The sequence below is a fragment of the Helianthus annuus genome, chromosome 1 (assembly GCF_002127325.2).
Source record: "Helianthus annuus cultivar XRQ/B chromosome 1, HanXRQr2.0-SUNRISE, whole genome shotgun sequence".
Taxonomy (NCBI): Eukaryota; Viridiplantae; Streptophyta; class Magnoliopsida; order Asterales; family Asteraceae; genus Helianthus; species Helianthus annuus.
Window position 1 is genome coordinate 139,151,113 of NC_035433.2, and position 21,006 is coordinate 139,172,118.

General features: G+C 32.5%; 2 protein-coding genes across 2 annotated transcripts; both read right to left on the minus strand.

Moving 5' to 3' along the window:
• Positions 1–1,160: 1,160 nt before the first annotated feature.
• Positions 1,161–2,957, minus strand: LOC110932835 (PXMP2/4 family protein 4-like). Its single transcript, XM_035975358.1, has 4 exons — positions 2,548–2,957; positions 1,690–1,842; positions 1,473–1,605; positions 1,161–1,384 (listed from the first exon to the last, which is right to left on the minus strand). The coding sequence occupies exons 1-4, from the start codon at positions 2,608–2,610 to the stop codon at positions 1,296–1,298; spliced, it is 438 nt and encodes a 145-aa protein (XP_035831251.1). The 5' UTR covers positions 2,611–2,957; the 3' UTR covers positions 1,161–1,295.
• A 15,100-nt stretch (positions 2,958–18,057) lies between these two features.
• Positions 18,058–20,593, minus strand: LOC110880996 (transcription elongation factor SPT4 homolog 1). Its single transcript, XM_022129396.2, has 5 exons — positions 20,448–20,593; positions 20,264–20,355; positions 20,117–20,172; positions 18,844–18,905; positions 18,058–18,200 (listed from the first exon to the last, which is right to left on the minus strand). Exons 1-5 carry the CDS (start codon positions 20,541–20,543, stop codon positions 18,150–18,152), a joined length of 357 nt encoding a protein of 118 aa, XP_021985088.1. The 5' UTR covers positions 20,544–20,593; the 3' UTR covers positions 18,058–18,149.
• Positions 20,594–21,006: the final 413 nt, after the last annotated feature.

Genomic DNA, 21,006 nt, shown 5'->3' on the forward strand with positions numbered 1-21,006 from the left:
ATTTCATCATCAGAATTCAAATTTTGATTTTTAAGATCCACGTAACATTCATATTTCAACGGTATACACATATGTACTTGGATATAAATAGAACAATACACATGTGTACTCAACATCGTACATATGTGTAATTAGCTACATAATACATACATAGAAACAATACCTGTAAAACTATTTTATATTTAACAAATTACAAGTTCCATAATGTTTTCCAAACCAAACAAAAAACATATAATTACAAGTTCCAGTTTCGTAAAAACAATAAACCCAACATAATCGAAAAAAACAAAAGACATATTCTTTTACAACTATTCGCCATGTTGTATGCTGAATCATCCTTACCGACCTTCCATCTTCACTTTTCTCGTTAACGACATCTCCTATAATAGCACAAAAAAATCAGCAACTAATACTTTGCATAATTCACAAGTGTACATCAACAACTTTACACATTCAATACACAAAAAATTATGAAATATCACAAAAGCAGACGCTATACACATGTGTACATTGGGTTAAAATTAGAGCAAAATCAGAATACACATGTGTACATCGCATTAAAAACAAAGCAAAATCAGAATACACATGTGTACATCGCGTTAAAGACAGAGCAAAATCAAAGAATTGAACAAAAAAACTCAGCAACTAATACTTTTCATAATTCACAAGTGTACATCAACAACTTTACACATTCAATACACATAAAAAAAACTGAGATATCACAAAAAACAGACGCTATACACATGTGTACCTCTTGGAGACGAGCACCATTTTACACACCTAAATACCGTCGTTCCGCTAGAGGGTCAAAAGGGTAAAATAGAAGAAAAATAGCTTAAAAGAAAAGGCATCGACAAGTTGAAAGTCACCTAAAGTTTATCTTTGATAAATAACACATCTTAAATCATCTTATAAAAAGGATTATTAATGAACTAAAACAATTTTGGTAATCATATTTGACACAATATACTATATGTTTTATTTAATTTTTTTAGAAAGAAAACATTTTGACCCTTTACTCAACTTGCAAAACATTACCTGTTCTGACCCATTACTCAACCCACCCGGCCCGCTCAACCCTTTTTATACTAATCTAAACTATAACCACATACGATATGCTTGGTAGTCTTTTTTTTTCTTTGTAGTCATAGCGCTTAAATAACTAAAGTTATTTTAGCCTTTCTAAAATTGTATTCTATTTAATATTTTGTAAAAGAAAGACCAAAAACGATCGCCATTGCATCTTCAGATTTTGTTATCCCTGTAATATTTGTGCATTGCATAGATTAACTTAACTACGCAAAGTCAAAACCAAAATGGATGAGGAGAGAGAGATATATATACCAGAAATTAATCACGTTGACGGGAATCCAGAATCTAAATCCTGCATGAATTGGAGGAATTAAACATACCGCCAACTGTTTGTTATCACTTATTAATAACAAGTTTTGAAGTGCAAGTAAGATGGTTACCAAAAAGTAATGTAGGAAGAGCGTGTTTCTGATACTTATTTGGAAGCTCTGAAAGCTTCCCTTGCCACAGATTATTCCATGCAAAAACAACAGCAATAACAGATGGACTAAGTATAATTTGGTTCAATACAACCTGCAAATTAAAATCATAGATTAAATTATTATCATTCTGGATGAATTTATTTAAACAGTAAAAAGGAAAATTTGTTTTTTTAACCTTCATTATAATGTTCTGTGTTGTCTGTTTTGGCATGCAACGATCAAGATACTGGTACCAGACGTAAGAACCAGACCCATACAGAAGGAACCCATAAGAAGCCATTCGCAGGGCTCGGAGCCAATTATGGTCCAGCAGACTCCATGTGACATCCTGATATAAACATTACACCCACTTTTAAATCTCAAAAGCAAAAAAGTCAAATTACAAATTCAAACGTTCATGAAAGATTGTTAATTTTTAATGTTGACAACAGAGGGTCAATAAAAACAAATTGTAGAGTCTTTTCCTGGATAATATATTATATGTCATCTTATGGTTTGACTAGATAGTCTCCTTTGTGTGTATAAATTTAAACTACAAATGCATAGCACATAACACATAACTAACTCGAGTACTCGACTACAAATGTGTTACGCGGATTAATTATCTCAAAAAGTTTCTAAATCCAGTTGGAATTAAATTGTTAACAGTTCTTTGGATGATATAAACAAAGGTCGAACCATTATGAGAATAACAAATCAAGCATTTGACTTGAAAAAAAATAGAAGATTTTGTTTGGTGGGTCCGTAGCTCATTTTATATTTCTTTAAGAAGCTTACATTTCTTATACAAAAGAATGCGGCATTTTATCGAACACTTGGCGTGCAAACTTACAGACAAGAAAAAACCCCAAGAGTGTATAAGAAAACTAAACACCATATAAAATTAATCATTAATTATTTTCAATCATCTTTTCTAAAGCATCTTATATCACAAAGGTCCTTTATTTCAAGCCCTAACCTGATTCCATTACAAAGATCATCAAAAACAGTGAAACCCAATATACAATTATGACAAACAAATCATTGAACATACCTGTGGTAGGCTGCGGTTGTTGATCTCCAGAAGAACCAACGGCTGTGATCTTCTCTTGTTCATTCATTGTTTTTGAAAATTTGAACAGAAAGAAGGTCGTTCGTCGGTTTCTTCAAAATTTCAAATTCGTTCGGGTATCCGTCTGTGAAGATAGAGATGGTCGGCGATGATGAAGATCGAAGTGGCCGGCGGCGCTAGGGTTCCGGTAAAACATGAGCGGGGATGCTGCAAATTGAATTTGAAAACGTTTTAGAATAAGTGGGTGTTGATGATATTAATTTTTTTTTTCAACAGCAATGATAATGATTGTCGGCGACGGTCTCCTCTCCTTCCGATGGCATGCAAGCTTCGATGTCTCCTCCGTTTCAGTTGATGTCGGCGATGATATGTGAGAGAGAATGATATGTGTGATTGAATAGGAGGTGAATAAAACCTAAATGTAGATATAAACGGGATTTATGCAATCAATTTAATATGGAAAATTACACAAATACCCTTATTCACTTAATTAAATAGTAACAAATAACCAAATAATTACCATCATGCCATTCACTTAAAATCTCAAGATCATAAAAATCAAGGGCCCAGATCAGTTCACGCAGTTCACTCTTGGGATTTTGTTCACGTTTGAACCTAATCCTATATATATATATATATATCAAAGGGAGAGTTCATTGGGGAACACTAAAAAAGTGGGGAACGGGGGAACACTCTTAAAAATTATACTTAACATGTTAAAAAAAATGTTTTTCTAACTTTTTTTCAGCGCTTTTTCTTATAAGTACAAGTAGAAACATTTTTGATAAAAAAATCAAAAACTAAAAATATAAAAAAAATGTTTAAAAAACAGTTATATCTTATAGAATTAACTTAACATGTTAAAAATAATTTTTTTTTTTTAAATTTTCCAGCGCTTTTCTTTATAAAAAAGAGGAGAAACTAGTCTAACAAAAAAATTATTTTTTCTAAAAAAACATTTTTTAGCCTTTTTTTAATTGTTTTTTTTAATATTTTTAGTTTTTGATTTTTTTTATTAAAAATACTTCTACAAGTATATATAAGGAGAAGCGCCGAAAAAGATTTAAAAAAAAAATTATTTTAACATGTTAAGTTAAATTTTTAAAAGTGTTCCCCTGTTCCCCACTTTTTTAGTGTTCCCCAAAAACCTCAAACTATATATCAATATTTAATATTTTAAAGTTTAATTTAACTTGAAATAATTTTGTTTTGGAATAACCGAAAAAAGTGGAGAAAAGACTCCATTGGCGGATCTAGAAAATTCTTATAGAGGCAACGTTTCAAATAAAAGGGGTAACGAAATCGAAAAAATGTTACATTTTTTCAATATTTACCCTACCGTCGGAGCGCCAAGGGGCAACGGAGGCTACCCATTCTTCTACTATATATCCAGGGCCGGCCCCAAGGGCTTATGACTCTAGGCAAAGGCCTGGGGCCTCCAAAATCAAGGGCCTCAGAATTTATATTTTGTTTCATATACTATATTAGTTTTGGCCTACATAAACAAAGTGTAAGGCCCAAATATTAACAGCTCTATTTGTAAAAAAGGGAAACCTTTCTTGCGGCCTCCAACGCTGAATGCGCGCACGTGTATCCCAAAATTGGGATCGGATGATTACCCTCATATATCTTGTTGTGTTTGTTGAGTTATCCTTGTGAAATATGATTGCCCTCAACGCGTATGTAATGTTTGCATATGTAGGGTGAGTTTGTATGGCTTGTTTCTATTTTTTGTTAGGTGAATTTGGTCGTTCTAGTGCTCACTAGAGACAACGATGTGTACAGATGGTTGTTAGAGATGATTAAAAAGTCTTTTATTGTTAAAAGAACTAATCATTGCTTCAATGTCTCAACTATCTATCTCAATTGCAGATTTGCAAGTCTCAAAACAGTAACGGCTATTATTTTTGCAACATCTACTAATCTTGTGTTGTGTATATATACTGATGATTGCTCAGCCTAAAAAATTAATCAGTTTTGCAATTTTAATTTTTAGTGTTTGTGATTTTGATTTGCTATCGAAACTTCTTTATTTTGATTTGCTATTAAAACTATTATTTTGTGTTTTGTATTTAGATTTGGATTATCTATTAAAATTAAAACTATTATTTTGCAACATCTATAATTTTGATTTTCGTTTGAAACTTCTTAGTTTATAGTTTTTCAGGTCTTAAGTGTGGTAAAGGAAGAGGGCTTTTAGTTTATATTTTTTATTGTTTGCATACCTTTTTTGAAAAAAAAAATTATCTAAATTTAAAGGGCCTCCACTTTGTGTTTCGCTTAGGGTCTTCAAAAACGTTGAAACGGCTCTGTATATATCCGCCCCTGAAAGACTCACACAGGGAAATCTGAGATGACTCCCTCCTCCCTTAACATAAGGGTTATTTAGAATTTTTCTTAGTATGATTGCTCGAACATTCATTTCTAGTACGTGACCCGCTAAGCTGAAAACTACAAAAATATTCACATTGACTAAACTTAACCGAACAAAGAAAACACGCCAACTTTTATGTATTTGAATTCTACAATTTTGTTTCCCAAACATCTAATTTAACTTTTTAATAGTGACATAATCGGAAAAACAAAACGCTAACAATACACAAAGGTTAGAGACTACTATTTATGTATCTAATTTGTTTCTTAATAGTGTTAGGAAGCATCTACTTGAAAGGAAAAAAGAAGTCTTTATCATGTGTAGTATTTTTGTTTTTTAATAGTGTTAGTACTAATTCAAAGGAAAAAGAAGCTATGTGGCCATCTCTTCACCTTTTTAATCTGTCGAAAATTAATCTCTAATGCGTGTTAAATAACTTAACACATAACTAAATATTTATCAACTAAAGTTTATCAGGTTTTTGTTGTTTGCATATATTACTTTTTGACTTCAAACACATATTTATATTCTTTTAGGTATATCTTTTTTGGTTGTTATAGTTAGTATTGATGTCATGCCAATACTATAACGAATTGAATCGATACTGACTCAATATCTGCCGCAAGGTGTGAGGAATCCCACCAGTATAAAACTAGAAACCAAGTTAGTATCCATATAAAATTAGAACTCTTTCAAAAGCCTTTCCAAAGAGATGAGATATCAGACCCAACTAGTTAAGCTAGTTTTAACTTTTGCCTATGGTGTCTGAACATGTTGCATTAAGATTGTGTCGTGTACAACCACGGTGCTTTGGCTATATGGCAAGGTGTGTGGCGTAGATGTTAGATAACGACCAATCATATTTTCAGTCATCACTATCAATACGGTAACATTCTTAGCGGGCTGATATCCTCTTCAATGTGTTGCGGTTAAGTTTTTTTATATATGGATCTAAAAAATAATGAAGACTAAATTACAAGTATGGTGCGTGTGATTTGGCTAGATTCCCTCCATAAAAGAGTAAACTGTCATTTTGGTCCCTGTGGTTTGGTCAATTTTGTCACTTTAGTCCAAAACTCAAACTTTTTGCATCTGGGTCCCTGTGGTTTCAGTTTTATTGCCATTTTGGTCCAAAAATGAAATCAAGTCATATTTGTCTTATAAAATCCTGTTATTTTGTCATTTTCTACAGGAACAAAATGATCATTTCTTTTTTATAAATAAATACCATATTTTATAAGACAAATATGACCTGATTTGCCACCGAGGAAAATAACAAAATTGCAGGATTTTATAAGACAAGTATGACCTGATTTTATTTTTGGACCAAAATGGCAATAAAACTGAAACCACAGAGACCCAGATGCAAAAAGGTTTGAGTTTTGAACTAAAGTGGCAAAAGTAACCAAACCTCAAGGACCAAAATGGCAGGTTACTCTCCATAAAATCTAAAAATTGTGGATGTAGTACCCAACGACTTTCTATTGCCATACATGGGATGCTCATTGCCATCCATAGACGGAATCTACAAATTTTAGAATTTAGAGAGATTCAAAATTTTGTCCAAACCATAGGGACAATTGTGTAATTTACTTGTTTCTCCCCACCACCATTACTCTTCCTCGACCATATCGAGTCACCGGCCCTCTCCATCGTTGACACCTCTTATAGCAAAAAACTTATTGAGTGATGTATATAATTAAACCAAAATCATTCAAACAAGTTCGTATCCTAAGATAAGTCTAAGCTTGTGAATACCCTCAATTATGGTTGTAGAAGTCACTAGGCGCTCTCAAGTCGGTCGACCAGGGAGTTACGAGTACGCGATTTAGGTGGAGAGTAATATGAAAGTACTCGAACATGTTAAATTATAAAAAAATTAGTTTTTGGGAAATTATATCTGCCAATATCATAAGTTTACTAATGTTTATAACAAATTTACGTGAATATCAATATAAATAATAAAATACATGTTCAAATAGTAAAGACATTCAAAAATTGATATTTATTTCTTGAAAAATAATATATATTCTTTAATACGATAGACGTGGGAGTTAATGAGTTATGTTAATTTTTGTAAGTCAAACTCCACCCGAGTTAACCAATTGGATCCAACTCTGGTCGAGATTGACCGGGCTTGATCATTCTGGGTAAATAGGCAGAGTTGAAAAAAATCGTCTCGACAATCTGTCTTGTAACAATTACTCAACTAGTACTCGTTCTTCTAGACCTTATTTTACAGCATTGCTCTCAATACACTACAATTTCTAGAAATTAATTTTTGAATTCATAAACCTACTAAAATTCAAAGAAATGAAGACTTTCGAGATACAAAATGCTCGCCAAATGGTTTTCTCTTGGTTCTAAGTAGCTATGATGATAAAAAAAAAATACTACTTTAGCGCCATCATTATCCTATATTTCTTCTTTGGAGGGAGTGGTTAGACCAAGGGGTGTGGGGATCGTCCCCTCCCCGGCGCCGGTCGTCCCCTTCGTCCCACACCACCCCTCCTCCCTCGTTGCGTCGCCAACGGCAAATTTTGGACCTTTGGGACGAGCCTGCAACAAGGTTTGTTCTCTCTCTCTCTCTCTCTCTCTCTCTCTCTCTCTCTCTCTCTCTTTGTATTATATATTAGTTTCGGTAGCCCTTCACACCCTTGGGTAGTCGCCAAGTGGATGATCCTCCACCGAATGTGACATGGCGCCTACGTGGCGGATAGTCCCCAAAGGGACTACCCAAACCACACCCCATGGTCTTACCTATCCAAATAGGTAAACTCCTAATTCACCCAATCACACATTGTCATGTCAATTCACCTAAATAAGTTACCTAATGCTCAAAAACGTTGACGGTGGTTTACCTAATAGAGTTTAGGTAAACTATAAAAAAAGGAAAAAAATGTGTGATTGGTTGAGAAGGAATGGACCCCACCACACACCCATCTCCCCCCGCCCCTCCCTCTCACTGAATCGGTGTAGGTTCACCGAACAAGCTTCTCAAAATCGGTAAAGTTGGTCATGGCACTGGTTTACCGCATCGGTAAAGTCGTTTATCGCACTTTACCGACCTCCACTCCGCTTACCCTAACATGCACACTTTTTAAACTCTTCGTGTTTATTTTTCAAATGATAACAATGATTATTTAGGGGTTGTTTGATAGTCTATTAATGATTTCATTAATAGACTACCTTTGAATCAGTCAGCATAAAATGTGTTCAGCTACAAAACAGGTATGGTATTAGTGTCAATAAATCTCATCGGGTTGGGCCGAGTAATGCTTTAGGTGAGACCTGCTCGATTACCCAACCCAGTTTACCCGTATCAAAACTGGATATTTTCATATGTTATATAATATTAATTTATTTAACCTTAATCTTAATAATACAATAAATAGTAACTTGATATTATTAAAATTAAAATTATAAAAATACTAAATCCGTAATTTACGATCGTATAAGAGCACTAATGGGTATATCGAACCGGATGGGTATTGAAAAAGGGGCACACGACAGGTATTAAACCGTATATATGAGACATGATATTAGATCCGATACTCTAAAGTCTAAACCTCTCACCGCATGGACCTTAAAGGAGAAGAGGCAATTGAATCCTCTAGGTTAAATACGTGATGAATTTAAAGGTATAAAAGCGAATTGGGATACATCAAAAAAGTAATTTTAAAAAGCTGGTATTTATTTTGAAACCTACTTTTTGACAAGTAGAATACAATAAATTTTAATAGCCAATGAACACCAGCTTAGGTGGTAGGAAGACTTGGGTTCTTCTGTGAAGACTCAAGTTCTTCTGTGAAGACTCAAGTTCGATCCCAATTTGATGTAAAAATGGAGCGAGGTGAGGGGGTTTTGCACAATCCACTAGTTGCGTGGTTTACTCCTAGGACGGGTCGTGCGTTTGACTTTCGAGCCTAGTGATATCCATTGGTGTATGTGTATGACATCGGGTAAATTGAGGGGCCGGATGATACTGTCCTAAATGGATGTATTCCGGTTTCAAACCCGGGTCTCCTGTTGACAACTAAAGTTTGATTTGAAAACCCAACCAGTTGCTCTGCTTGTCGTTCAAAATATAAATAAATTTTAATACAAACAAATTTTAAAACTAATAATAAATGGGATATTTAATATTGTTTTGGCCCGGCCACGTGACTCGTTTTAAGTAAAAAAAATGGATATATTTTTATCCTCAATTATCACCCTTTCAGTAAAATAAAAAAAGGGTTATTGGATTTTAATAATCCCAAGTTTCATTGGTTGTCCGATAATAATCTCAACTTTAAAAATTGCCTACAACAGTCCCAACTTGTAAGATTTTGGCCACCAATGATCCTTGTTTAACTGGATTAGTTAAATGTGACGTGGCGGGTGACGTGGCAGGTGACGTGTTTAAAAACTAAAATGTGGATGCTGATGTGTATCATATCTGTCACTGTTTAAAACCCTACGCTGACAAACCAGCACCACACCTTCCCCTCCTTCCCTCCCGGTCATTGTTTCCGGCGACTGGAGCCGTTGAATCCGGCGCCTCTTCTTCTTCCAGCGAGCACCCACAAAAACCCTTCCCCCTTGTCTCGTTCCTACTCACACCCACCTTGCCTGAAATGAAAAGAAAGCAGACGGGAGAGAGAGAGAGAGTTATCGGAGAGAAAGAGAGTAGAGATGGACGTCTGGTCAGCGGTCATCGTCGACAACCGCATACAGTGGTGCCCGGAGTTCAGCGGCTGCAGTGGTTGTGTGGTTCGGGTTAGTCATGACGGCAGCGGAGGAAGTGGTGGTGGTGGTCGGTGGCGTGATTCAGATGGTGTCGTGGCTCGGCTCCGGCGAGGTGATGTCAGCTGGAGTGTTGATACGGCAGTTGCGGTTGTGGTCTTGTGGTAAGAAGTACACGACAGTAGTAGTTATGGGGGTGTTTATAAATAGGGGTGAGTGTATATGTGTTGTAGTCTTTAAACACATCAGCATCCACAGAGGCATCCCACATTTTAGTTTTTAAACACGTCACCTGCCACGTCACATTTAACTAACCCAGTTAGATAAGGATCATTGGTGGCCAAAATCTTACAAGTTGGGACTGTTGTAGACAATTTTTGAAGTTGGGATTATTATCGGCCAACCAGTGAAACTTAGGATTGTTAAAATCCAATAACCCAAAAAAAAAAAAGATTTTTGGATCAACCCAACAGACCCAAAACAGCAGAAGAGATTGTTGGCATTTGAGAAATACATGCTATTTTGAAGCATAATATTGAGAATCACGTAACAAAGTATTGCTACTACAAGGAAAATGACCACATAATCTAAGAATAAAAATGCGAGAAACAAAAAGATAGAAAATGTCAGTGATTTTAGTGTAATTGGCCATTTTGTGTACAATCTGATACAAATTAGAAGGTGTAGAGTGCACTTGTATGTAAAACGAGTTTAGTTTTGATAAATACTAAGAAATAATTTATATTATTTCTTATTATATAAATCTAATCTTCTATACTATATAACTAGGTTAGAACCCCGTGTAATACACGGGTTGAATAAATTTAATTTTATATACCAAATAATAAAACAATATATCTTTAAAAATCCCGTTTATTACATGGGTTGAATAAATGTAATTTTATATATTAAATAATAAAAAGTTATATCTTTAAGAACTTCGTGTATTGTACGGGTTGAGTATATTTAATTTTATATATTAATAATGAAAAAACATCATGTATTGTATGGATTGAGCACATGTAATTTTATATACCAATCAATAAAAAGTTATATCATGTTATATTTTTATACACCATGTGTATTATACGGGTTGAATAAATCTAGTTTTATATACCACATAATAAAAAAATTATACTTTTAAAAACTCGGTGTATTACACGAGTTGCATAAATGTAATTTTGTATAGTAAATAATAAAAATATTACATCTTTAAAAAACCTCGTTTATTACACGGGTTGAATGAATCTAACAAAAAAATTATATCTTAAAAAAAACTAACGGATATACTTGATAAATGATGGATGGGGTGACTGTGGTGATGGTTCATATAAATGTCACGTAAACATAGTGAATATCGTATTTGAGTTGAGAGTTGAACACGAAAATAAAAGTATAGAACCAATAAACAGTGATTAATAACTCGCTGACATCAAAACCCAACCATTTATTAAACTACCTGATTAAGGGTTAGATTGGTATCAAATCGAGACCCGTTGAGTAGAAAGTCAACGTTTCTAATACCGACATTTACTTGCTCGTAATACGCCATTAAAACCTTCTTTACGGGTTTATCTCTGTTAACCTTGAAATAACACCTATAGTTATGCTAAAGAGCAAAAACAAAAAGTTAATATTAGTAAAGTTTATGAAAAAAAAAATAGCTCATATATTTTATGCTTAACGTAAATGTTAATATTATGCTTATTAGATTTGATTATATTATTAATAATAAGAATTTGTATTAGATTAGATTTTAGATTTGATTAAATATTATTAATAATAAAAATATGTATTAGATTAATTATTATTATTATTATTATTATTATTATTATTAATTTTAATGAATTAAATGAGAGAATGACAAGTGTCCCTAAAATGGTTTCTTTTATTATATAGTATAGATAAAAGAAACCTGTTTTGAGACACTTGTCATTATCTCATTTAATTGATTAAAATTATTAATAATACTAATAATAATGATATTTAATCTAATCTAATCTAATACAAATAATAATAATATTTAATCTAATCTAATACAAATTCTTATTATTAATTCAATAACCTATTTTAAAAAGATTAGTTAAACTAAAACTTCAATAGAATCTTAAACATGGTTTCTTAAAAAGATTAGTTTTTAAATATTTTTAAAAGGTTCGTCTCATTTTATTTCTTAAATATATTTTAAAAAGTAAGTTTTAATACTTTTAAGTTTTCAAATATATTTCGACAACTTAATCTATAATAAATTTTAAAGTTCGGTTGAATTATTATTGCAAGAAATCACCAAATTCTGCGCTAACGTCGCGCATAGAGATTTTTTTTCAAAAAAAATTTATTTGACGCAAGATTAACAAATTTTATGTTGACGTGGCGCATGTCGTTTTGGCCTCGTGTCATCATCGTACAACTGAATTAACTTTTTGATTAAAAAAATCAATGTTTATTTTGTCACTTTGGTTTAAATAACTATGTTTTTGATATCTATTATTATCTATACTATATAATAAAAGAAACCATTTTGTGGACACTTGTCATTATATTAGGCCATGTTTTATAGATAAGTATTATTTTAGTTTAATCTATTCTAATTAATTATAGATAATCCTTATACTAAATATTATTTAGTTTAATTTCTTATGAATAATTATTATTTAGTTTAATCTCCTTCTAATTTATAATATTATTTATTTAACTAATAGAGTAAATTACGATTTTGGCCCCTGTGGTTATATCACTTTTCTCTTTAAGCCCAAAAATATTTTTTAACATCTAAGCTCCCAACGTCTTTTTTTTAATCATTTTGGCCCCTAACGTCTTTTTTCTAACCCTTTTGGCCCCTAACATTTAATGGATGAGGTTAATGTTAGGGGCCAAAAGGGTCAGAAAAAAAGACGTTGGGGGCTCAAATGTTAAAAAATTCTTTTTGGGCTAAAAGAGTAAAAGTGATATTATCACAGGGACCAAAATCGTAATTTACTCTAACTAATATTATTTATCATTTATGGAGTTTTAAATAATGGGTTAAATTTATTGAGACTTCGTTAACAAATTTTGCTACAACAAAATAATCTATTTATATCAATCTAAATTTTTATCTATACTATACTATATTATAAAACATTAATGTGTGACACATGTGGTTCATTATAGGTATTTATTTTATGATTTTCTCGCCCCATCCCAAATTTATCTTATATTAATTAAATAAAAAAATGAATAATGAGCTAATATTAAATTTTATCCTACTTTTAATTTCGAATACCATTCTTCTATTTTTGTAATAAAATATTATTCGAAATTGTAAATTGTTAATTTAAACCATTTTAAACTTTGTATTAATATATTAAATATTTTTATTTTCACTATACAAAATTATATTTACTAGCTTTTTTATTATTTGGTATATAAAATTACAGTTATTTAACTCGTGTAATAAATGAGGTTTTTTAAAGATGTATTATTTTATTATTTGGTAAACAATATTACATTTATTCAATCCGTGTAATACACGGGGTTATAACCTAGTATTTAATAAATAAAAATTATAGAGAACACTACTATCTATAACCCATTCATTTAAGATGCAACTAACGTTCAGATATTTAAATTTTAAAGTTATATATAATTACCAATATTTATACTTATCTAATTAGTTTAAGTATTATTTTGTAGCTATAAGTTTATCTAATTGGCTAATTGTTATATGTCTAATCTCGACATTTCAATAATTTTTAAGAACTAATAAATTAAGACCAGTGTTATTTAACTAAAACTTAGGTTATTAAATGTATGTTCACATGACTTTTAAAACTCATGAGAAAGTGGATGATACATTTGTCTTCTAATCGATGGTTCAAACGCTTTCATACATTTATTTAATTCGTACAATACACGGAGTTGTTTTAAGGATATATATATATTTTTTTTATTATTTAGTGCAGAAAATCACATTTATTCAAACAGTGTAATGCGCATATTTTTAAAGATGTAATTTTTTTATTGTTTGGTATATAAAATTACATTTATTCAACACGTGTAATAAATGAGGTTTTTTTAAAGATGTAATATTTTATTATTTGGTAAACAATATTACATTTATTCAACTTATGTAATAAACGAAATTTTTAAAGATATATATATATATATATATATATAGATTATTTGGTATATAAAATTATATTTATTTAACCTGTGTAATACACGGGGTTCTAACCTATTTATAATAAAAGAATCAAATAAATGCCACGTGGCATTTTCTTTTTCAATCTAAAAAAACTTATTTATATTTTATTTTAATGTTTTTCTATAATTAAAAATATATGAATATCAACAAATATTTTATTTTAATGTTTTTCTATAATTAAAAATATATAAATATCAACAATTTTAACTATATATCTCTTTCGATGTGTATATATCCATTAATGTATATGTATCCACTAAAATAGGAAGTGATGATGAATGAGATTTAAATATTTTATTTGAAATAATAATAATAATAATAATAAATTTAAAGGATACATATGATTTGTTAATTAGTTTATAAAAAATATATAAAAAAAGATGTGTGGAACATATATGTGGCCGATGAGAAAAAAAATAGAAATAGTTATCCAAATTAAAAAGAAAAATTATATTAAATTTATATATGTTTGGGGTAGCTATTACTGGTGTTCTTCTGGATTTTTTTCGGGTTTCAGTTTTTCGGTTCAAATTGTTTGGGGTTTGACTTGAAAAAAGTGGCCTGATAACAGATCTATTTAAAGTTCGGATTGGTCATGTATGGGTTATCTAGGTCCGGGTTAGTTTGGGTTGGGTTCTTCGGTTTTTAGGACTGGATTATTCAGGTCCAGGTCATTTCACCGATAATGATTATATAAACGCTTATGATTTACATTTTTTGCGATATTCAACCCGTGTAATACGCGAGTCTGGAAGCTAGTAACTAATAAAACTAGATTTAAATATTAATTTATCTATACATATAATAAAGTAAATCATATTGGGGACATATGGCACTCTATAAGGTGATCTCAATAATTTTTTCATGCCTAAATAAATAGATATTGATAATATTTGTTAATAAGATTTAAATAAAAAATATATTATTTTAGTCCCTAAATTTTATCTTTTTATCTTTTACCCCAAACAACTAGATTGATCACGTAAAACAAACTTATAATAATAAAACAGTTTAATATACTTTTTGTAATTTTTATTATTTTAATCAATTTATTCTATTAATCGCATAAAACAAACTATAATAATAAAACAGTTTAATATACTTTTTTTTTGTAATTGGGTATTTTTTCATAAGATTCAAATAAAGAATAACATATATAAAATTACATTTATTCAACCCGTGTAATACACGAGGCTTTTTAAAAATGAATACACAAGGGATTTTTAATGATATACAAAATTACATTTATTCAACTTGTATAATACATATGATTTTTAAAGATATAACTTTTTTTATTATTTGATATATAAAATTACATTTATTCAACCCATACACTACACAAGGTTATATAATAAAAGAAATAAAATGGGGACATTTTCCATTGGATTGAGATGCATGTATTGATACCAAGACTCTTCTTTTCAATTAACGCACACAAAGTAGTAAAAGTGAGTAAAAAGAATCAAAACAGTTGCATGTTTCTTTAGGGAATAGTGGATTTCAATAATAACAACTATTCGTCGTTGACCGCCAATAGTCCCAACTTAATAAGTAACCACATTGGCACTCCCAACTATTAACATATTGACCTCCAATGGACCCTAACTAACAGAACCCTAACGTCGTTAGTCTCCGGTCGCCGAAAAAACGTTTTTGGTCGGAAAACTCATTTTTTGGTCTCAAACCTCTTTGGAACTGTATTACTTATTTTAGGAACCTTTTTCTACTAAAAGGCCCAATTATTAAGGTCGTCGTAAATTCTTTCATCGCTAGAAAACTGCTTTTTGTCCGAAAAACTCAAGTTTTTGCCGGAAAACTCAACATTTTCGTCCCAAACCCTTTTATAACCTTATATCGGACCTTTAAGAACCTTTTTCTGACTAAAAACGTTTTTCCGGCGATCGAAGACTAACAATGTTACGGTTCTGTTAGTCAGGTTCTCTATTGGAAGCCAATATGTTAATAGTTCGGACGGCCAGTGGTCATTTTGAAATTGGAACTGTTAGCGGCCAACGGCGAATAGTTGGGATTATTAAAATCCAATATTTCTTTCTTTAATTCAACTTTTCCTAAGTTTTGTTGGTGTGAATTTTAATGACTTTATTTTTTATTTTATAATTTTAGGATGTTTATCCCATGAAATTCATTGTTATTAGAGGTTTTTCTCGAAATTCAATGTTATTAATGACAACCTATGAATTTATCATGTATGTTCAATCAAAACTATCAAGAGTAGATTAAAAATAATAAGTATTTACAAATAATAAATTACATCATTTTCACTAATCAGCCCGTGTAACACACGGGGCGATAACCTAGTTAACTTCTATTTTAAGTTCAAAGTATATACTGATAACTAATAAAACTACATTTAAATATTAATTTATTAACTTATATTTTAAATTCAAAGTATATACTAATCAATTTTTAAAACTGGTTTTTATATCGTATTGGGTTAGTCTCAAACGATTCAAAACCCAATTCCGGTTATTAACTGAACGGTTTTTTCATCAAAAACAAAAACCGATTTTTTTATAACCGGTTTTGGTTACTAACTGGTTTTTTAACTCAAAACAATAACCGGTCCAACCGGGTATGGTCGATTTTTAACTAGTTTATTCTAAAAGAATCGGTTTTTAACCGGTTTAAACCGGTTTTTTTATAACCGGTTTTTTTATAACCGGTTTCGGTTTTAAAACCGGTTTCGAAGATAAATCTCCCTAACCGGATACTAACCGGCGGTTCGATTCGGTTATAAAAAAAAACGGTTTCGGTTTTTTTCCCGGTTTCGGTTCTAAAACCGGTTTTTTTACACCTCCAGACTATCGCAATTCTTATACTTCGAATTCGTCACTTTGATAGTGCCTTTTAGGGATAAGCATTTGGTACTGGGTACCGGTACCGAATTTTTTCGGTACTGGGTACCGGTACCGAATTTTTTCAATACTGTTACCCACTTTTTGGTAATTTCAATACTAGTACCGGTTCAGTACAGCACCGATAAAATACCGAATTTTACCTTTAAATACCGGTACCCAGTTTTTACGAATTTCGGTACCAGTACCAGTTCGGTACCTGTACCACGCTCATCTCTAGTGCCTTGGATCAAAGTTATCGATTATCCCAAATTAAAGTTCATGTAATCCAGACAATTAGGGCCGAACTGTTAATCAAGAAAGTGTTCACTACACAATCTATCAAATTTTGAATCATCGTTTCGTTTTCTACCCTAATTGTCCAACAGAATATTTTACACAATTAACACGTTTTGCAGCACTTCCCCTCACCAATAACCTCTATTCGGCTTCCGAATACTAAAAAAACGATCCAATGTCACCAATGATCATGTCGTATGTGATTGGGTCGGGAGAAACATCTCGTTCACGCATTAGGTTGAGAATATCATTTACCGCTTCAACTTTACCCAATTTACACAACCCTGATATCATGGTGTTGTATGTGTGTACATGAGGACCAAAACCCACTTGAAGCATGACTTACACGGCCGCCACTTAAATCTTCCGACGACATTAGAAGTCTTAACAAAGAGCCACAGTGGGTGCCGATTCGGTTTTTCGGCTTCACAAACAAATATGAGACATTTGTGACAGGTATTCGGGTATGGGACCAAGAATATGATTAGCTTAAAAATCCACGAGTATCAAATAGGTATTTGAAAATCCCAATAGCTAATTTTTAACAAACTAAAGGATGAAGAAACGGTCAACACAGTGTACACCAACTAATGACTCAAAGAAAACTAACTACATTCACCCACAACTTCGTTTTTAACAACAATTTTTTACACCTAAATACCATATAACCTTACACTTGCAGAAATTTGAACTCTCGTTACTTTCGTGGTGTACCACTAGACCATATACGATCCAATGTAAGATTACGACCCTAGTCGATTTACTTCATATTGGGTATACAGTAGGGTCATAAATTGGTTAGTTATTTTAAACAGGTCGGAATCTTGTCTAAAATTAAGAATCGGTTTCAGACGAGTGAATGGGTACACATTAAGAATCAGTTTTAGAAATAATGATATAAATAAATGCCCGAAAAAAATAATTAATTAAAAGTTGGTTAGTTTTAAGAAATAACTATTTTTTTAAATAAAATCAGTAATAAATAAAGTTTTTTTTCATACTTACTAAAGTTTTAATATATATAAAGGAAAATCTCCAACACAGCAAACAGTAAGTGTTTAGCCCATGTTAAGTTTGATACCAAAGCTTACAAGTTACAACTACCGAGTCAGCTTACAACGATGCCCATATATACTCTTGTTCATGCCTGTTTTGGTGGAATGTATCTCACATCATTGTCGTGGCAAATAGACTGTAAAAAAAAACAAACATTATATACACACGGGTTAATTCAAAACTTAACAAGTCATATGGGTTTAATTAACTAAAAAAGTATGACCGAAACAGAAAAGGGTCAAATGGGTTCAGTAGACTATTCTCAAATTGATCATCATCATCATCATCATCATACTCAGTAAATCCCAGCAATAGCAAAGCTAAGGTAGGGTCTAAGGAGGGTAAGATGTAGACAACCTTACCTCTACCCCGTAGGAATAAAGAGGCTGCTTCCAGTAAGACCCCCGGCTCGATAGTAGTTTTGCATCAAGCCTTGGACATAAGGCACATAACACTCAGCAATCGGGACAAAGACCGATTAGTGCATGTACCCTTTTGTCTTTCAATTATCAACGCCACCACATGATGCATGATTAAACGTCCTCAGCTTTTAATGTTATTTTCACGAAATTAGTAAAATAACGTTAAAATTAGTGCACTTTCACTTTTGCCCCCCAATGGCCCACACATATATACATTATATGCGCATTGCAAGCGGGACGTAAATATTCTGATAATGCAGCAGTGTAATTATAAATATTCTGATAATGCAGCAATATAATTATAAATAACACTCAATTTTTTAATCTTTCCTAAAGGAAAAAACAGTTTTAACGAACCTGCATTTCATCTGATAGGGTTTCAGAGACGTCCAGTGTGTAGCAGCCTGGAACAAACTTTCCTGCAAAAAGTTCACATATTTTACGGATGAGAACTGTTTACTCCAAAACATTTCGAGTTAAGTGACAGTGGCACAATAAAAGATTCATCTACATGTAAATGAGGTAATCTCATATTAACCCATTTATATTTATTAGTGCATGGTTGCAACAGCGGTGAAGTAAAGAGTCGCGGTTGCAACAGCGGTGAAGGCATCACGCAAACATGATACAAAATTCTAAACCATGAATACGGGATATTCATGATTTCATTCAACTCGTGTGATGTCGTGCTTAGTTTAATATTTAGGTGATTGTACATTGATCATCAAAAGTATAGAATCAGACAAATCTAAAAAAAATATAACAAACTACTTATCAAAATGGGAAATAGAAAGTTGTATATCTAGTCTAGATCATATATAAGAACAAATAACGCGACACTCGTTAAAGCTTAGTATATGACAGCAGCATGCTAAGTGGTAACGACACAAAATAAGCCTCACCCAAATTATTTAAAAATCAATCTATGCAAATGACCAAATATTAAAAAGCTTCCGATGAAACATATAATGGTATAAAATAGATTAAACAACATATCATTGTATTTCCAGACAACAAAGAAGGTAAATGCACAAGCTATGAATCTAATTTGAAACCAGATTTGAATATCCAAACGAGAGAACTGATTCACCATGATTGAATCGGAAAATAGAAATCGAAATTAGATCTGATTATCAGAAAGTGAAATCGAAAGAGCAGAGGAAGGGCAGGTCGGACCAATGATAGGATCCGATGCTGAAAATAATAATGGAAACTGAAATTGAAATTGATACGAAGAAGATGATACAGACTCGATAACTAACACCGAAGTGTTCCCCGGGCTACGCCCTCTCTCTGTAAACAGAGTCTAACAAACTTACGTATTTTTCTTATCCCCTTCCCCAAGTAATTATTGACTCATGCTTTTTTTTGAACGGCGACTTTCTTGTATTAGGCTGCCACACTCCCCAAATTGGAGAGTCCTGTTGCCCCACTCCGGCCAGACTATGTTGTCTAAACCGGGCCCACGCTTGCTTCGGAGTTTGGCTTGGGCACAGTCGACTGCCACTTGACAGTCGTTGTGCCACCACAAGAGCAGAACTCTCTAACGTAACACACGGTTCGGTTTATGGGTTGCACCCAAAACCGATAGTATAAAACCGAACAGGACCAGACCGTAATTTAGGCATACCAAATCGAAGCCACTTAGCAGCCCAACTGCGGGAAGGGTCCATTAAAGCGATGATCCTACAGAAACATCAAACATTTATTCAGTAAGATTCAAAATATAAAACGATAATCAACAGAAAATGCTATTTTAAGCGTTAATCGTCGTTACCCGTTGAAAGTACCAGTGGTGCAATCGGCAACAATGTCAGAATCTTCATGCATCTTGAAAAAAGGACAGTTCTCACACCCTGTATCACGAAACTACAACACAAAACATTCGTATGAAACCCTAATTGGAACATAAGGTGTTTAGTATATAGTTCGATGAAATTAGGGGAGAGAATGATGAGAACCTGATCGTAGGTTTTGACGAGGCGGCAACGACGACATGCTCGGAGTTCATGCCCGAAACTTGTCGGAATTTGGGCGGCGGTGGTGGTCGTCGTCATCGGTAATATCTCGTTCTTTCTAGAAACTTCTTCACGTTCCAAACTTGAAAGGTTTTGGCCTTTTATATTAGTTTAGACGGTTTATTTCACTTTTTGCAATGTGATCCTGATAGTATGAGTTAATTACAAAACATGACCCTCTATGTTATGATCCATGAATTAAGCGGGTTTTACCCCATCATATTGTTGTGCCTTCGGGCGAGTGTTCAATGGCGGACCCAAGCCCAGCCCAAGGTGGGCGGGCGCACCCCCGGGAAAAAAAATCTAGTGTTAAGTTCCGTCGAAAATCCGGTCCGCACCCCTTGGAATTTTTCGTCCGCACCCCTTGGAATTTTTCGACCGCACCCTTGAAATTTTTTGTCCGCACCCCTTAGGTAAAAAGTGTTATCATTTTATATTTTAAACTTTTTAGTAAACTCTTATTTAAAAAAAAAATACTACCTAAATTATATTATACTCACTT

What these genes read in the sequence shown, in the direction of transcription:
- LOC110880996 (XM_022129396.2), bottom strand. Translation starts at nt 20,543, where the DNA reads ATGACGACGACCACCACCGCCGCCCAAATTCCGACAAGTTTCGGGCAT. An exon ending in TCGTCAAAACCTACGATCAG is followed by an intron (nt 20,356 to 20,447) that starts GTTCTCATCATT and finishes TTTGTGTTGTAG; the next exon opens with TTTCGTGATACAGGGTGTGA. An exon ending in ACCACTGGTACTTTCAACGG is followed by an intron (nt 20,173 to 20,263) that starts GTAACGACGATT and finishes ATGTTTCTGTAG; the next exon opens with GATCATCGCTTTAATGGACC.
- LOC110932835 (XM_035975358.1), bottom strand. Translation starts at nt 2,610, where the DNA reads ATGAACAAGAGAAGATCACAGCCGTTGGTTCTTCTGGAGATCAACAAC. An exon ending in ACAACCGCAGCCTACCACAG is followed by an intron (nt 1,843 to 2,547) that starts GTATGTTCAATG and finishes TGTTTATATCAG; the next exon opens with GATGTCACATGGAGTCTGCT. An exon ending in TCTTCCTACATTACTTTTTG is followed by an intron (nt 1,385 to 1,472) that starts GTAACCATCTTA and finishes CAATTCATGCAG; the next exon opens with GATTTAGATTCTGGATTCCC.